Source organism: Plecotus auritus (genome assembly GCF_963455305.1).
Source record: "Plecotus auritus genome assembly, chromosome: 13".
Lineage (NCBI taxonomy): Eukaryota > Metazoa > Chordata > Mammalia > Chiroptera > Vespertilionidae > Plecotus > Plecotus auritus.
Genome location: NC_137779.1, coordinates 16,386,706 through 16,404,304, shown reverse-complemented (window position 1 = coordinate 16,404,304; position 17,599 = coordinate 16,386,706). Strand labels below are relative to the sequence as shown.

The 17,599-nt window shown below is 45.9% G+C and overlaps 2 protein-coding genes across 3 annotated transcripts in view; one reads left to right on the top strand and one right to left on the bottom strand.

Annotated features, from left to right (window-relative positions):
• Nucleotides 1-16,940, bottom strand: part of PKNOX2 (PBX/knotted 1 homeobox 2) — a 309,668-nt gene extending 292,728 nt beyond the window's left edge. Inside the window, exons 1-2 of one of the 2 annotated variants that reach the window (XM_080650408.1) lie at nucleotides 16,865-16,940; nucleotides 7,509-7,647 (exon numbers count right to left, since the gene is read on the bottom strand). The gene's annotated coding sequence lies outside the window, so the exon portion shown is untranslated. The remainder of the gene's footprint in view (nucleotides 1-7,508; nucleotides 7,648-16,864) is intronic. The other variant, XM_080650409.1, reaches the window with a different exon arrangement.
• On the top strand, nucleotides 40-10,973 carry TMEM218 (transmembrane protein 218). The gene is made up of 4 exons (XM_080650415.1): nucleotides 40-116; nucleotides 4,958-5,067; nucleotides 5,767-5,869; nucleotides 8,998-10,973. The coding sequence occupies exons 1-4, from the start codon at nucleotides 108-110 to the stop codon at nucleotides 9,130-9,132; spliced, it is 357 nt and encodes a 118-aa protein (XP_080506541.1). The 5' UTR covers nucleotides 40-107; the 3' UTR covers nucleotides 9,133-10,973.
• Nucleotides 16,941-17,599: the final 659 nt, after the last annotated feature.

Here is a 17,599-nt window from a genome sequence, read left to right as displayed (position 1 = left end):
TTTGTGATTCGTTATGAGCAGACCAAAGCTGAAACCAGTGGGACTGCGAGGTGTGGGAAGCCGAGGGAGGGAGGAGGTAAGGAGTGGGGCCGCCTGCAGCGGAGAGGATGGCGGAGGTGAGAAAGGCTGAGGCTGGAGACTAGCGAGCTGGGCCGAGGAGGCTGGGCCAGAGGAGGCTGGAAGAGGCGGGGCGGTAGGTGGGGCGCTGACCTTGCCGCGTGTGGGAGGACGCCCCAACCGATGGAACCAAACGGGCCAGGGCTACACAGGTTATTTTATTCCATCTCCAATCTACCTGCTTTAAATGCCACAGACGTTCAGTAAGTGGACTTCCTCTGGAACCCAGGTTGGCTAGACCATCAGTTCTCAAAGAAGGTTTGAAAAAGCCCTGGACATTAAGTGAAACACTATTGTTTTTACTATTTTAATCAAAGTTTACTCAATAATGTATCTATTCCAGTGTGGGAAATAATATATTATTCACCTTAAAACACACTGAATTAATGAGATAAAGTGACTGAATGTTCACTCCTTCCCCACGATAGCACTCTGTGCTATATCCAGCCCTTGCTTTTCACTCTCAGTGAGAAAATGTACGGCTTGGGTATAAAGTGTTGAACTTCATTCTTATAAGAGTTTGGGGATATTTATCTCATTACTTGAAAGCCAGACCATATACTGAACCCAGTATCTCCTGAACTTTTAAGATTTTGTGGAGATTGATGGGCAGTATTTCTAATGATCAGCTTCCATTCCCATTTGCCCTGTATTCTAGGACCTAGAATCTCTAGGTGATCGAGTTGGTCCAATTCTTACAGGTTTTTGGGTGTAATATCCAAAACAGCAGCAATTAAACTTAACTAGTATCTTGTTAAGGGTAGTATCAAGAACTCAGCCAACCAAGCAGGAAACCTGCATCGTTTATTTTTTCTTAATTAAAAATTTTTTTCAATTAGAATTTACATTCAACATTGTTGTATTAATTTCAGGTGTACAGCATAGTGTTAGATAGTCATATACACTACTTTACAAATTGTTCCCCCCTGATATTTTCAGTACCTGGTTGGCACCATACATCGTTATGACAATATTATTGACTGGATTCCCTATGCTGTACTTTACATCCCCATGACTCTTTTGTGAGTACCAATCTGTACTTCTCAATCCCTTCACATTTTTCAGCCAGTAACCCAATTCCTCTCCCCTCTGGCAACCATCAGTCTGTTCTTTGTATCTGTGAGTCTGTTTCTATTTTGTTTGTTTGTTTTGTTCCTTAGATTCCACATATAAATGAAGTCATATGGTATTTGTCTTTCTCTAACTGACTTAGCATAATACTCACCAGGTTCATCCATGTTGTTGCAAAAGGTACGATTTTCTTCCTTTTTATAGCTGAGTAGTGTTCCATTGTACATATGCACCACCACTTTTTTATCCATTCATCTGCTGATGGGCACTTGGGCTGTTTCCATAGCTTAACTATAGTAAATAATGCTGCAATGATCATAGGGTTGTATATATTTTCAAATCAGTGTTTCAGGTTTCTTCCAATATATACCCAGAAGTGGAATCATTGGGTCATAAGGCAGTTCCATTTTTACTTTTTTGAGAAACCTCCATACTGTTTTCTTTTTTTTTTTTTTTTTTTTTAATCCTCACCGGAGGATATTTTTTCCAATGATTTTTAGAGAGAGGGAAAGACAGAGAGAAACATCCAGGTGAGAAAAACACATCGATTGGTTGCCTCTTGCACGAGCCCTGACCACGGCCTGGGCTGGGGAGGAACCTGCAACCAAGGTACGTGACCTTGACCGGATTCAAACCCAGGACCCTTTGGTCCGCAGGCCATTGCCCTATCCACTGAGCCAAACTGGCTAGGGCTCATACTGTTTTCCATAGTGGCTGCACCAATCCGCATTCCCACCAACAGTGCACGAGGGTTCCCTTTTCTCCACATCTTTGCTACCACTTGGTGCTCGTTGTTTTAGTGATGATAGCCATTCTTACAGTTGTGAGGCGGTATCTCATTGTGGTTTTAATTTGCATTTCTCTGATGATTAGTGATATTGAGCATCTTTTCATATGTCTATATGTCACCTGTATATCATCTCTGGAGAATTATCTATTCAGGTCCTTTGCCCATTTTAATTTGGATTATTTGTTTGTTATTTGTTGAGTTGCATGAGTTCTTTATAAATTTTGGATATCAGCCCCTTATCAGATGTGTCATTGGCAAATATCTTTTCCCATTCAGTGGGTTGTCTTTTCATTTTGTTGATGTTTTCTTTTGCTGAGCAAAAAAAAAACACAAAAAAAAACAAACAAAAAAAAACCCTGCCTCGTTTCTGATGCCTTCTTCCTAGACTCCTTTCCATCTCCACAGCTAAAAGACAGAGTTCTGGCCCTCAACATCTCTTAACTAGAGAACTGCAATAGTATCCCAACTGGTCACCAATCTCTGTTCTCTGATCTCAATTCATATGCACCCTGCCTCCAGTTAACTTTTTAAAAATTAAAAATTTTTTGAAAATTATCCAAAATAGTATTACACTGGGTAGTATAACAAATACCTATGCCCTACCAACTAGATAAATAAACATTGACATTTTGGCACATCGGCTTAAGTTTTATATTTTAAAGAAATAAAACATCACAGATTTAGTTCAGATCCCTTTTGATCTATTTCCTGGCCCATCCCCCTTCTTCCCTCCCTCCCCAGAGGCAAACACTCTTCTGAAATTGTTATGCATTATCTGTGCCCATATTTTTATACTTTCATAGTATATAGTATATCATAAAATATTGCTATTGAGTTTTTTGTACATTTTAAAAATACATGTATTATTATAGTATGGGCTTCATTTTGCAGCTTGCTTTTTGTCACTCAACATTATTTCTGAGATATACACTGAGTGGCCAGATTATTATGATGTCTGAACGCATAATAATCTGGCCATTCAGTGTATATCCTATCAGAGGTCCTCAAACTTTTTAAACAGGGGGCCAGTTCACTGTCCCTCAGACCGTTGGAGGGCCGGACTATAGCTTAAAAAAAAAAACTATGAACAAATTCCTATGCGCACTGCGGGCCCGGGACAAATTGGCTGCTAAGCAGGACAGGCAGCGGCACCCGGCGGGCCGGATAAATGTCCTCAGCGGGCCGCATGTGGCCCGCGGGCCGTAGTTTGAGGACCCCTGTCCTATATAATAAAAGGCTAATATGCAAATTGTCCCCTCGACCAGGAGTTCGACCAGCAGGCAGGCAGGCCAACTGCCCATGTCCCCTCCCCCTGGCCAGGCTGGCCGGACCCCACCCATGCACGAATTCATGCACCGGGCCTCATACACACACACACACACACACACACACAGAGTGGCCAGATTATTATGCGTTCAGAGATCATAATAGTCTGGCCACTCAGTGTATTTATCTCAATACAGATAGATCAAGTTTATTCATTTCATGTTCGGTATGAGTATGTAATATTGCATCCATTCTCTTATTGATGGACATTTAGGTTTTTCCAGATGTTTTGGTACTATAAACTAACATCCTTGCACATGTCTCTTTGTGCATGAGTTTTTCCAGAACAGTGATTCTCCAAAGGGGTGGTACTTCTCCTTGGTCATTTTGGAATGTATGGGGGCCTATTTGCGTATTATTGTGACTTTGGGGGTTTACAGAGCAGGGCCCGAGCTGTTCGATATTCTGCGATGCACAAACAGCCCTTACTGTGAAAAACTGTCCTGCATCCTGTACAACTCCGGAGTGTACCACAGGATACTCATTTATAATCTGAGCCTAAATCTAACTTTATTTTTTGTACAAACATAATGTATTTTTTGGCAGAGTTGAACATAGTTAAAATTTCCAGGAATGCAACCCTAATGTAAATCAAGGGGAAATTATACTTATTTGTGGTTTGGAACTTTAACAAGAGTTGTTCATCACTCTAGAAAATTCACATAACTGAAGGCAGCCCAGCTCGTGGTATTTGAGCTGCCATCCAACGCACCTGCATCAGCCTGCATTTTGTACTTTTCCGTTCATGGTGATTCTAAGTTTAGGTGCAAGCATCTGACTGCTGTACTTCATTATGTATTCTAGGGTAGTCAGCCCGAACATTTGTATATTTAAACATATGCTGTTTTATAATGAATTACTTTCCATTTAAAATTGGTTTCTGTGTATGATTTAAAGTAGAGATCTAATTTTATTATTTTCTGATTGGATAATCATTTGTCCCAACACCATCTATGAAATCCACTGAATCATAAAGCCAGCTCTGTCCTGAACAAAGCTCTCATAAATGCCTGGATCTGGCTCTGGGTTCTCTATCTTATTCTGCGGGTCCATGTGTCTTTACGCCACCATCACACTGTTTTAATTACCTTGGTTTTATAATGTGTCTTGTGGCAGTTGGTAACAAGAAAGGCGAGTTTCCATCCTAGTTCTTAAAATTGTTTTTGCTATTCTTGGGCTTTTGCTCTTCCATATGAATTGAGGATCGGTTTTCAAGTTCCACACACACAAAAAAAATATTATTTTGAGATTTTTTGGTGGGAATGGCATTGAATTGATAGATTAAGGAAAATTAAGATCTATTAAAGTTGAACCATCCCAAATAGGAACATGGGTTATGTCTCTATTTGGGTCTGTTTTATTTTTCTATTCAGGTCTTTAAAAAAAAAAATCTTTGAATAAAATTTTGTAAGTTTTGTTATAAAAATCCTATACATCTTTTGTTGGACTTACTCCTACTTATACATATGTACATATGCATATAGACATATTTTTATATTATGAGTTTGGACTTTCTGTATTTGGCTGAGTGCTTTCATGTACCCCAGGAGTGCGCAGAAGGTGGGCAGGCTGGGGGCTGAGAGGACACCTGGTCCCGCGCTGGCCCAGGGCTGGGTGGGGTGAGTGCAGGGCTCAGGCTTCCTCTCCCCACAGGTGGCCGGCACTGTGCTCGGCGTGGGCACTGGCGTGTTCGTCTTAGCTCTGGTCTGGGTGCTGGCGCTGCTGCTGTGTGTGGTGTTGTCCAGAGCCTCCGGTGCAACCAGGTAAGGCGCTCTCTCCCCCTGGGAATCCACGGTAAAACAATTAGCAAAATCGCTGGTGCTCATAACACATTTAGAATTCAGAAGACCCTTTCGGTAATTATTGGCACATTTTAACCTTGTACCATAGGCACCAAGTGTTGGGGTTGTGCATGTGTGAGTTTCTTCATTGTTCAGCCTGTGGCCGATGCTTGGTCCAGTCCCTAAGCTCTAGACCTGGGCCCCGGGGCCCTGATAACGACTGGTTCTCCATGGAGCACCAGCCTCAGGACAGAGGCCATTAGCTGACACAACAACACTATAGCTTTGTGCTCTCTGGCCAGTGTCCGTGTAAAGCAGCGAGTCACATACTTTACTCAAGTGTTCTGGTCTAAAAACAAACACGGAAGTAGGGGTGAGGGAGGGGCCGCTTTGGTTTTTTGTGATCATGACTCCACAGAGGCAAAAAGGAAAATTCCCAATTCCCATTCTTAGAAGCTTGGGATGACTGGGCATGAACAGGATGCATCCCGCTGGTACTGTCAAGGAAGAGGGCTTTGGGATGAAAACATTTCTAAATTTACAGGCTGCGTGGACAGCCAGTCCCTGGGCTTTGTTAATGGGCTGAAACATAGAAGACTGGCCCCGGGGAAGAGCCCACCGGGCCTGACCAGCAGCGAGGAAACTGTAAGCAGTGCTCTAACACTTGCCCTTTGACCCCAGGTTCTCCGTGGTTTTGGTATTCCTCGGTGCTCTGCTCGTCACGGCAGTCCTGTTGCTCTTCCCCCGAGCCAGTGAAACCCCAGCCCCAGAGGTCGAGGTGAAGGTAAAACTATTGCTTTTATTTTGCCTCCCCAGTTGTAACTCTTGTTCCTCTTAGCCTGGACCTCACTCCTGCCCTGTGGTGTTCCCTGATGTCAGGTGGGCTGAGCTGTGTTAGAAGATTTGTAAAGTTAAAGCGGGGATGAGGAAAGCTCGGGGGAGGTTTAGATCCCCGCCCCTTCACCCAGGAATAGAATCGTATTCTGAGTCCCCATCAAGATGAATGCGCACCTCCTACTGTGGGGCAGGGAGAGGAAAAGTGAATTAAGAACAGGAATAGTAGACCTGCTCCTGACGTCACAGTGTCCCTTTCAGGTGGCCTGGGCTCAGAAACTCAGATCCTGGGCCTAACCTTCTGCAGGGCCCAAGGTGCTGAGCGGCATGCTTTTCTGCCTCCTTGTGTTTGAATTTCCCATTTCTGACGTGAAAATATACTTTTCATAGAGAAGAGTAGTGAGGAAGCTGTTCCAATAGATGAGTTCACCACTCAGTCTTCTGGGCGTTCCTTTGGTCCTCATTGCTGGAACCGCGCCTGCCCGCACCACCTCTCCGAGTGGATTTCTGCCATCTTCCTCATAGCCCGTCCCTGGACACTCCTCCTTCTGGTTCATTCCTGGTTGGGGTCCTGGCTTCTTCGTGCCCAGCTGCTCTCAGACCCCTACCATCTTAATGGTATTGACTTCTTATGTCCCATTATTCCTTCTATCAGCTTCTTTCCACCTCCACTGTAACTTCTCAGGCAGGAATGGTAACAATAGCTAACATTTTTAAGGGATTACTGTGTGCAAGGTCCTGCTGCATGGTCTCATTTAAACCTCTAGATGACCCGAAGTAGCGTGAAGTAGGTACTGTTGTTATCCACACTTTATAGATAAGGACACTGAGGCTGTAAGAGGTAAAAGTACTTGCCCAAGGTCAGACATATGTAGAAGGAGTCAGAGCAAGGATTGAAACTGAGCTCTGTCTTCAAAACTTTCATTGTTGGGGACTCAAGACTATTAGGGGCCATCACAGAGAGTTCATAAACTTTTTTGACACTTTACAACAGTACACAAAATTACATAATTCTGAACCAAAATGGGCACATATTTCTAACTCTAGGGCTAATCATGGAAAAAGGGGGGGAGAATTGTTCCGAAAACTCACAGGAAATAATACCACATAATTTAAGGAATTATTTCCATCCGTGCTAGGTTCTTTGGGTCAGCGTTTAAAACCACTCTACTGGTGTGAGTACCGTGTGTGAGCTGGGATAGCTCCCACCTCGGCTTGCCTGACTTAAAGGGGCTGCAGATACCAAGGTTGGGAGAAGGGCACAGAGCAAACACTGTTCACAGTCAGTCCCTCTGTCCTCTCATGTGACCTGCAGACCCGGGAGAGGAGTACGGGATTGGAGCAGAAGATGTTCATCAGCATGGCCAGCGGACTGGAGTTCTCATTTTCGGGCTCTGAGAACCGGTCCGGCAGCAGCCTGGCTCAATACCTATCAATAATACATGACCTGGGCCTTCTCCACCCAGGGCCTGCTAATTGGCTAATTAAAAAGTGAAACGTGTCGAACGAGCAAACATGTAGCCCGCAGGAGACTTGTTCATACTGGAGCCAAGGTCAAAGTTGTGTTAAAGCTGTTTGATCAAACTGACCTTTGTCTGCATTGGCTGTGGGGGTGTCTCTGGAGCAGCCCTTTCTTCGTGTTGTCTTTGGGTCTCAGCGATCATAGCAGTATTTGGACTTGACAGGTGCTTGGTGGGTGGCCCCTGTACTGTCACTGTCCGGCGGCTGCTGTAACAAATGACCACAAACTCAGTGGCTTTCAACACAAATGTGTTATCTTAAAAGTGAGCTAGAAGTTCAAAATCCGTCGCACTGGGGTAATGCCAAGGGGTTGAAAGGGCTGAATCCCTGGCTAGAGGTTCTAGGAAAGACTGTGCTTTTGCCCTTTCCATCTTCGGGGGGTTACCCTTGACTGGGGGTCTTTCGCTCCCTCTTCAGAGTCAGGAAGGTAACACCTCTCTGACTTGGCTTCCCTCCTGTACTTTTGAGGACCCTCTGATTACACTGGGCCCGCCTGTCAGCCAGACTAGCCTCTCTGTTTTGAGGTGAGCTCATCAGCAAGCTTGGTTCCACTTACAACCTTAATTCTGCTTTGCCATGTAATCTAACACATCCCCAATTTTTGAAAATAATATGTGGACATTCTTGCACTGTTGTTCTGTGCACCTCAGTCACCTTTTAAATATTTGGGATTCTCTACGAGGTACTGGCTTCTCAAAGCTTCTGGAATCTGTGAAGTTACCCAGTCTCTTGGTTTGTGTAGCTGTTCCATTACGTCTATAGATTAAATTTCTTTTTTCCTGCCCAAACTTAAACCCCACCATTTGGATCTGGAGAGAGTAGAGTGCTGGCAGCAGACAGCAGACCAGTGGGTACCTAACACTAACTATAGGCTTTTATCACCAAAGACTAACAGCTTTGGGGCCTCAAGTATGACTGGTTGCCAAGCAGCCAACTGTTTGATTGGGGGACATGATCCACCTATCGTCTTAGTGCTTTAGTATCCCAGGTAAATGGCCATTCTCCCTAACCCTTGGAATGCTGGGTATGAATGTTAGAGTTCAGAACGCTTCAGATGAAAGTTTTAAAGAGCCACCTTTTCATTTTGAAAATGAACCCTCCACAATTGGCAATGGGTTATTTTTGGGGTTAGGATTTGGGGTACATGGGATTTATTATGCTATCACATTTATATGCATGTTTAAAATTCTCTCTAATAAAAAGTTAACAAAATGAGCCTTTCTAAGACCAAGCAAGCATCTCAGAAATGCTTTCAGATAACATAACATATGATTCCAGAACATAAAGAACTTGTCCAGGGTCTTCACGGTGTTTACAAATCTCCTAAATCAAGCCATTTGTTTCCTGTGCCTCATTCATTCTTTCTTTATCTTGCACCTCCGGCTCAGGTCGTTAAGAAAATGTTCTTTCTTGACCATTTACAGAGGAGACCCAGGGCAGGATGTTACTGGAAGGCACAAATACGAACAGGCTCTGGGCCCATTCATCAACAATTTCAGACGCGCACAGCTGGTGCTGAAGTGATAGTAACTTCATTTGTGATGTTTCTTTCTCCAGATTGTGGATGCCTTCTTCATTGGTCGCTACATCCTGCTGGCTTGCCTCACTGCTGTCTTCCTCGGAGCTCTCTTCTTGGTTCTAACTCACCACATCCTGGAGCCAATCTATGCCAAACCACTGAGGTCCTACTGAGCGCTGCTCACGAAAACTAAGACCCGTCCTCTCCCTCACTTGGAGGTTACTCGTGAGAGGAAGGGCACTAGTTGGAGAGCCTTGTTTTGACAGCCTTCGTGCCTGAAGATCGGGGGAAATCCATTCATTGCTAAGACAGATCCCTTGAGTCCTGGCTTCCAGACACGGGGCTGCTGGTTGAGCATCGACCTATGAGCAGAAAGGTCACGGTTTGATTCCCGGCGTGCGGGAGGTGACCAATCAGTGATTCTCTCTCATTAATGTTTCTATCTCTCTCTCCCTCTCCCTTCCTCTCTGAAATCAATAAAAAAAAATGTATATTTTTTTAAATTGTCTCTTTGGAGGTAGATTCTGACCAGCTTGAGAGGGATATTGCACTCTTCTTAACACCTGTACCCAGGTTTCCCATCTGTTCTCTAAGGGAAATAGTAACTGATCCGCTTAGAGGAGATTTCAACCAGGACGTCAGTAAGGGGATTTCAGGAAAAGGCGCACTTGGCTCCTGCTGTCCAATAAATGAGAGAATCTGGTCCTTTTGATAACGCATACAATCCTTAGTTGTAAGGTTGGGGCCATGTGGGAAGGAAAGGCACCCAACGTTCAAAAGGTGAGTGTACTGTGATGAGTTGGCAAACTACTCAGGTGTTGTTATTGGCCACAGAACTCCCAGGCAATGGTGCCACTTCCCTCCGCTCTAGGAGAGCCCACACACCAACCCAGGACTGGCTCTCGCTGCAAGCTCACCACAGCTCCCGGCATCTAGTATTTGTGCATTTCGGGTTTACATGGGGGATTAGTGAAAGGGTGTGGAAGTGTTGAGTATTTGTCGTGCTGCTGTGTATCTCTGGATCCTCTTTCTTCTAGGACTTGGTGGCCTTTGTGTGCCTTATTTAATCACCAGTGAGTCCATTTGGGGTTATTGTCATTTGTTTCATCTTCGTAGCCCTTTCTCCGAAGCTGGTGAGGAATGTGTTCCCAGGATCAGATATAACTTCATACCTGTCTCAGTTCCTAGGCCAAGTGGAATTTGTCACTAAATAGAGGGACCCTGGCTGGCTCCACTTTGAGTCTCATCCTGACTCTCTAGAGCAGTTGTGGGCAAACTACGGCCCGCGGGCCGGATCCGGCCCGTTCGGCTGTTCTATCCGGCCCGCGGAGCCGAAAGAGCGGAGGGTTCTCTTGCTCTCTCCCCTCCGCTCCTTCACCAGCAGCAGTGTTAACATGGCAACATCGGGAAACACGGCCGCAGCTCCTTCTTCTGAGTGGGCGGATTTATATCTGCCCATTCAGTAGAAGGAACAACCTCTCAGTCTTCCAGAGGCTCCTTGTAATGCCCGCGGACGCGTCCCCCGACATCACCCGGGGAATGCGTAGACACATTATCGTGGTGATGTAGGGAGACACGCCCCTGGAGAGCACAGTATCAGAGCATTAGCTAAAAAGGAGACCAACAACACTGTTCCCACTGAAGTTGATGTTTTAAAGACCAAAAACCTTTCAACCCAGTCTACATTGCCATCTACATCTACGTCCCGGGCATAATTTGGAAGTTGCACTAAAGAAAATGTTTAATTTACTGTTTACACATTTTGTTCTTTTCTATTTGTTTTCGTTTTAAATTATTTTATTTAAGTTTAATTTGAAAGGCTTTTGTACCTTTCCTTTGTTAGGCAATTTTATTTTGCCTTTGCCATCTTCAATATAAGGTATGTTATTGTGCTATGATTCCTCCATTTTTTGAAGTTTCAAATTATAATAATTAGTGTTTACATTCTTCTTGTTAAAATGTTTGAAATGAATAAAACTATTGAAATAAAAAAAAAAGACCGTACCCTTTTATGTAATGATGTTTACTTTGAATTTATATTAGTTCACACAAACACTCCATCCATGCTTTTGTTCCAGCCCTCCGGTCCAGTTTAAGAACCCATTGTGGCCCTCAAGTCAAAAAGTTTGCCCACCCCTCCCCTAGAGCCATTTGAAGAAGAATCTCTCGGCTTAAAGTTAAGAATCAAAAAACAAATTGGGAAGAGAATGTTGACTGGGTACATGCTATACGCCAGCAGTACACCAGTTCCTTTGAAACTGAATTTACTTAATTTTTACAGCAATCTATTATCGCCCCCAATTTAAAGTAGCAAAAATAAAGGCGTAAAGAGGTTAAGGAACGTGCCCAACTTCACACAGTGCCCAGCGTGCACACAGGTGTGCTCTCCCCCATCCCCCTCTCCAGGCCCATGTTGGACTGAAAACAGCTGAGCTCTGTGGGCTTGGACTGAGAGGAGGCAGTCAGGGCCACTCCTCTGCCTTCCCTCCTGGATCCTGTTGTCACCCAGCCCTGCCACCCAGCGGCGTTCAGCTCTAAACTAAGAGTGGAGAGAACTGGTGACTTTGGGGGTCATGGGCTGGTGAGGACCAGGCGCAGCATCCCTGCCCTTGACCGGTCTCTATCGTATTCAGTCTGGAAAAACTGCAGATATAACTTGGCCAAAGACAGTTTCAAAGGAAATCGTTTCCTTCTGGCCTAGAGTCCTTAGGTAAGAAAAGAAAAAAAGAAACAAACATCTCCTCCCCCCTCCCCCCAGCAGATTGAAGGGAAAAGGAGGATGTGGATGTGGAAATGTTGAGGGAAGTGGGGCAGGGTGGCTCCTTCGGACATTCCACTGAAGCCCCGCAGTTTCTGGCGAGTCCGTGCGGAGTTGCTGAGCCAGCCCAGTGACTCCCAACAGCACAGGCTGCCACTTGGCACCTTCTCCCGAGAGACTTGTTGAAAAAGCAAGTCTGGGAAAACTTGTAGGTTTCCATCTTTCTTATTCCCCAGCAAAGTTGTCCAACCTTTAGATCAATGGATAAATGGTTACAAAGTTTTGGGTGACTAATTATGTGGAGGAAAATGTGTTAAGGTTGGAAATGGAATTCCTTCCCATCCAGTTGTTATTTTCACAGATGTAAATGGCAGGCTGTGTGTGAAGGGCAAAAAATCATACTCGGAACCAAGTATATTTTCTTTAGCTCAGCCTGCCTTCTATAGATCCTGTCCGTAGCTACCGGCTATAGTGAAATGAATGACAGACTACTTTCCACCTTCATACTGAAAGCACCCGTATTCAACCACCTCCCAAAAGTACACTGGGTTGGGATAAGAAGTAAAAGGCTGGGAAGGCACAAAATGAATTTCATGGAGCGTTCTACATGGGCACCCCTACCGGCAATGTCTGATATGGCACCGCCTGAGCATATGGCCTCCCTGGAGGTCATTCCTTAGATAAAGCAGAAGTTATCTTAGTGTCCCTGGTCACCATGTTTTGATCAATGGCCATGGAGCAGGTGTTGCTATACCATTCCCTACCCAGACGGATCCCGTGGCAAAGAGACTGCGGTGATCCCTACTGTTTGTAAGGTGGAGAAGGAGAGCAAATCAGGGCTTCTGTATAAGAGAACAGGCTATATTTCATAGCCTTTTAAAATTGTGTCCAGACAGAAGCTAAGTTAGCAGAACATCCCCTTTCCCCCACAGTGCAGACATTGGTCCTCTCCGCTAGGTGGCGCTGTGTGTGTTGTGTTTTAGAAATCTCAAGCCAGTAAAAAGCCCTAGGTAATTTCTTGACAAGTTCCTTAAATTTCTCACAAAAATGAAAGTCAAGCTAACATTCTCTACTGATGCACGATATCAGATATTTAATTTAAAAAGTCATCAAAATTGTTGTACCAATGTTCAGTTACTAGGGTCTGCACAGCTATCCACTCCTGCTGCGCACACTCCAACTGCCCTGCATTCAACACTTCGCATTGCTGTTGGGTATATAGCATCGGTCCTGGTAGAGTGAGCTAATCTGAGAACTGGGCTCTGAGGCATCTAGACAGTCTTCCTAACTCTGTCCCGGGAGGAAGGCACCCAAATTACTTTTAAATATTTTTTAACATATTTTATTGATTTCAGAGAGGAAGGGAGAGGGAGAGAGAGATAGAAACATCAATGCTGAGAGAGAATAATTGATTGGTTGCCTCCTGCACGCACCCCCCCCCCCACTGGGGACCGAGCCCACAACCCAGGCATGTGCCCTTGGCCGGAATTGAACCCAGGACCCTTCAGTCCGCAGGCTGACGCTCTATCCATTGAGCCAACCCAGCCAGGGCACTTTTAAATATTTTTATTCTAACATAAAGTCCTCCATTTCTCGTTGTGTTCTCTAAGACAAACTTTTTTTAAATAAACTATGTCATTGCTGCCACAGTTGAAGTGTTTTTGTTTTACTTTGACTTTAATTCAATGTGTAAAGAAACCTGCTGCCATTTGACGTGAGAGATAGGCAGAGAGTTACGGCTAGAGAGGCTCAAACTTGATGCCAGGATCCCCCATACCTCATTTCTCGGTTAGTTTGAAGATCACTTTTGGGTTTCAAAACGCCTTATTTTTCCATTGGTTAATACTGTTTCTTAGCTACGTGTACCCACCGTTTCCCTAATCCATATCCAACAAATGATAAAAGTTTCATTAAAGAATTCCTAAGCATTTAATCATAACTTCTTGGCCTAAATCTTTAAGTATGTGGCTGTTGTTACTTATGGAGGAGCAAGTTTCCAGATGTGGGAACCAGAACCACATGGGAGTGAATTTCGAAAAAAAAAAAAGCTGATTATCCTCTCACGGGCATAAAACCCAGGATTGGAAGAGGTTTATAGTTCATGGAGTTCAATCCCTGATCTCTATTTCCATACCAATATTTGGGAATATTCCATTTTTCATATGCGGAAGTTACAGTTTGTATTATGCTTAGCAAACATGTGCTAGGCATTTCTCTAAGTGCTTTGTAAGTATTCTGTAACCATCATAGCAACCCCATGACGTAGGCACTCTTAATGTCCCCATTTCACAGATGGGGAGCAGGCCCAGGGTGGGGAGGTGCTTTGCTTGAGGCCACTTAGCAAGGGGTTCAATAGGAGGCAGGCAGTTTGACTCCAGCCAAGCTCTTAATGTCTACAGACTACTTACTCCATAAAATGAAAATAAAGAGAAAGGAGGAGCTAAGGTCAGGAGATGCAAATTCCATTGACAGAAATACCGAGGAGAAGCCACCGAGTCTAATGAAAAATCTAGAACCTTAGAGATTGGCTAGGAATCCAGGCAAAGCAGCTAAACACCACGTGGGGCCTCAGAGACAAGTTCACTGATCACATGGGTTTGGGGCGGGTCTTTGCTCTGTTAGTCCTTGACTTCCTTCTTGCTTAGCGATACATTAAATAGCGGACAGCTCCTAGACTGAGTTGTCAGAAGGACTTGCACAGCAACCTCTCTCTTAGGCCAGGGGTCGGCAAATTGTGGCTCGCGAGCCACATGCGGCTCTTTGGCCCCTTGAGTGTGGCTCTTCCACAAACTACCACAGCCTGGGTGAGTCTATTTTGAAGAAGTGGCGTTAGAAGAAGTTTAAGTTTAAAAAATTTGGCTCTCAAAAGAAATTTCAATCGTTGTTCTATTGATATTTGGCTCTGTTGACTAATGAGTTTGCCGACCACTGTCTTAGGCGGTCCACCTGCAAAATGATACTTGTTCGTTTTCAGAGATGCCAATGGGAGAATCAAAGCCACAAGCCACGAATGTGCTTGTTTCTTCATCTCTGTCTCAAGCAGATCATGGTAGCTCAAGGGAAGAAAAAATGTTTCCAAATCCCACCCCAACACGCACCCTTGTCTCAGTTTCCTGGGACCTAAGAAATGACAGCAGGGATCAAAACCAGTGCCCAACACCATGGACAGAAGGATAAAGTTCCTTTTCCTGGTTTTCATCATCCTGTTGGGTATTCTAAGGATGTGCAATGCACATAGCCCAGTTCCTGCCTTCAGAGAACTCGGAGGAGTGACAAGTATCACGTATGTGGTACCTAAATACTGCCTGGACACCCCTCCACTGTTTTTAATCTTTGGGGACTTCTTCAGTTTTCCTGTCTTCAAATTGATATTGCCTTCGTTTTACACGAAGAACACATAATAGTTTCCTATTGCTGCTGGAACCGATTTCAACAACCTTTGTGGTTCAGAACAATACAGATTTATTATCTTACAGCTCTGGAGGCCAGAAATCTGGGTTCCACGAGGCTAAAATAAAGATTTTGGAGGCCCTAGAGGTGAATCCCGCTTCCTTGCCTTTTCTAGCTTCCAGAGGCTGCCCACATTCCCATTCCTTGGGGGATGCACCCTTCCTGTTTCTTCAAAGCCAGCATCTTCTTATCTGACACAGGACGCTTGCTTCCCTCTTTGGTTTCTTTCTTTTTTTTTTTTTTTAATATATTTTATTGATTTTTTACAGAGAGGAAGGAAGAGGGATAGATGGTCAGAAACATCGATGAGAGAGAAACATCGATCAGCTGCCTCTTGCATACCTCCTACTGGGGATGTGCCCACAACCAAGTTACATGCCCTTGACAGGAATCGAACCTGGGATCTTTCAGTCCGCAGGCCGACGCTCTATCCACTGAGCCAAACCGGTTTTGGCTTCCCTCTTTGGTTTCTAAGGAGCCGTGGGATTACCTTGGGCCCGCCCTGATAACACAGGGTGGCCTCCCCACCTCACATCTGCCACCTAAGACAATGGGTTCACTGGTTCTGGGAGTTAGGGTAAGACCGCTTGGGGGAGGGGCACCGCTCTGCCTCCCACCAATACGTGGCCCCATCCTCCTCGTTATACAAAGTGCACCCCTTTCTCTCCAGTATCGCTCCCCAGTTTGGCGGTTCCCACTCCCACACTCTGGGCACGTGAAGAATTTCCTTCCCGCAAGTTCCGTTTCAGTGGCAGCCTCCGCGAGCTCGCATCTACCCAGAGCGTCTTCCTTTCCTTTCCACCGCCGCCTCCCTCCCCCTGCCCCCTGCTAGCCCAGCCTCCCAGTGGATCGCTAAAGGAGAAATGCGAAGAGTTATTGCTTTTTAATTACAAGTGCTATTGTAACATCTATAAGGAAGAACACTTTAAGCTTAATTGAGACCAAATGTGAAGTTAAATTAAATGAATAACTAATTAATGTAACGCTCCTGCATTAGCCCCCGGTGAATGCTGAGGCCCAGGGAGAAGGCGGGGACCAGGCCTCTGGGAACAGCCAGCGCCCAGAGCTGGAGGCGGGGCTGGGACCCGGGAGACTGCGGAAGGTCAGGTCCCAGGTGTTTCCCCAAACACCCACCTCCAGCCCAAGTGGTCGTTTGTGAGGCCGGGCCCTGAGTTCCCACGCTGGCCTCTCCTCCGTGCCACCCTTACCTGCTGGCATGAGCCGGTGCCCTGCTCATGTCCCAGTCCCCGCCTTGCACGTGGGGCTTGGTAAGCATCATCTTAACTGCCTCCCTCTCCTGCTCCCCCCACGACCTTAGCCACCTGGCAGCCCAAGTCCTACCATTCTTCCTGCGCGTGCCTTTCACACCTATCCCTGCAGCGGGACCACCTCCTGCCAGCCCCATCCCTTCAGGGCTGGACTCCGTGAGTCACTATGATTGCGTGTTTTCTCTTGTGCTGTGTCGTTTGTAAACATGTTCCTATTCCTATCTCATCTCCTCACCAGACAAGCTCTTCGAGGGCGGGCAGTGTTGTATATCCATTTGCCTCCCTTCACACCTGTCCTCTGAGGGAGGTAATGTTGTTACTATTTTCTAGATGACGAAACAGGCTGAAAGCTAGTGAGTGGTGAGGCTGGGGGAGGGAAGACCTCAAAGTGCCAGGGAGGAGCAAGATTCCCACCCCACCCTCTCTTACCCTGACCCGTGGGCAGCGGCAGCGGAAAGCAAGCTGGCATTTGGTGAGCGAAGAAACCTCTGCTCCTTGGTCCTCCCTGAGGGATAGAAGGGAGCCCAGGCTCACGCTGGTCTCTACCATGGGGTTAGGGCACCACCTAGCGGCCCCTGAGGGATGATGTCAGATAAATCTTTATAGCATCAACTCAGTCAGTCCCCCTGCTTTCAAAGCCGGAGTATGTGGCACGCTAAGACTTACGTGTATGTCACCACTGGGGCAGGTACTGCCTATTTCACATTGAGAAATTGCATCCGGCTAATGCACTGGCCCAGTGTCCCAGCTGATGCAATGGCGGTGTCTTACATGGGGCTTTAAGCTCCCGGTCTGCCCCACCAGTCATCAATGTTGTCATGAGTGTCTCCTCTGGAAATGACCATTGTGACCAGCCCAGCACACAACCTGGAGGCCCCAGGACACTGCCTCCAGAGCCCACGGGAGCCCTCGCACCTGCATAGCCGGCAAACGAAGTCTGTATTGGTGCTGAGAGGCAGCTTCGGGGGTCAGACAGAACACCACGAGCTAGCCTGGCCTGGTGCACGCTGGGACTTGAGGGGGCAGAACAAGTCCACCTGGAACCCCAGGGCAGAAAAGGCCATGGCCGAGAGCTGCAGGCAGCTGCACAGGTGACAGCTCCTGAGTGACCCAGACTTGTCACCCCGGTCCCTATGGTCAGGTGTAAGTCCTTTTCCTGTGTCC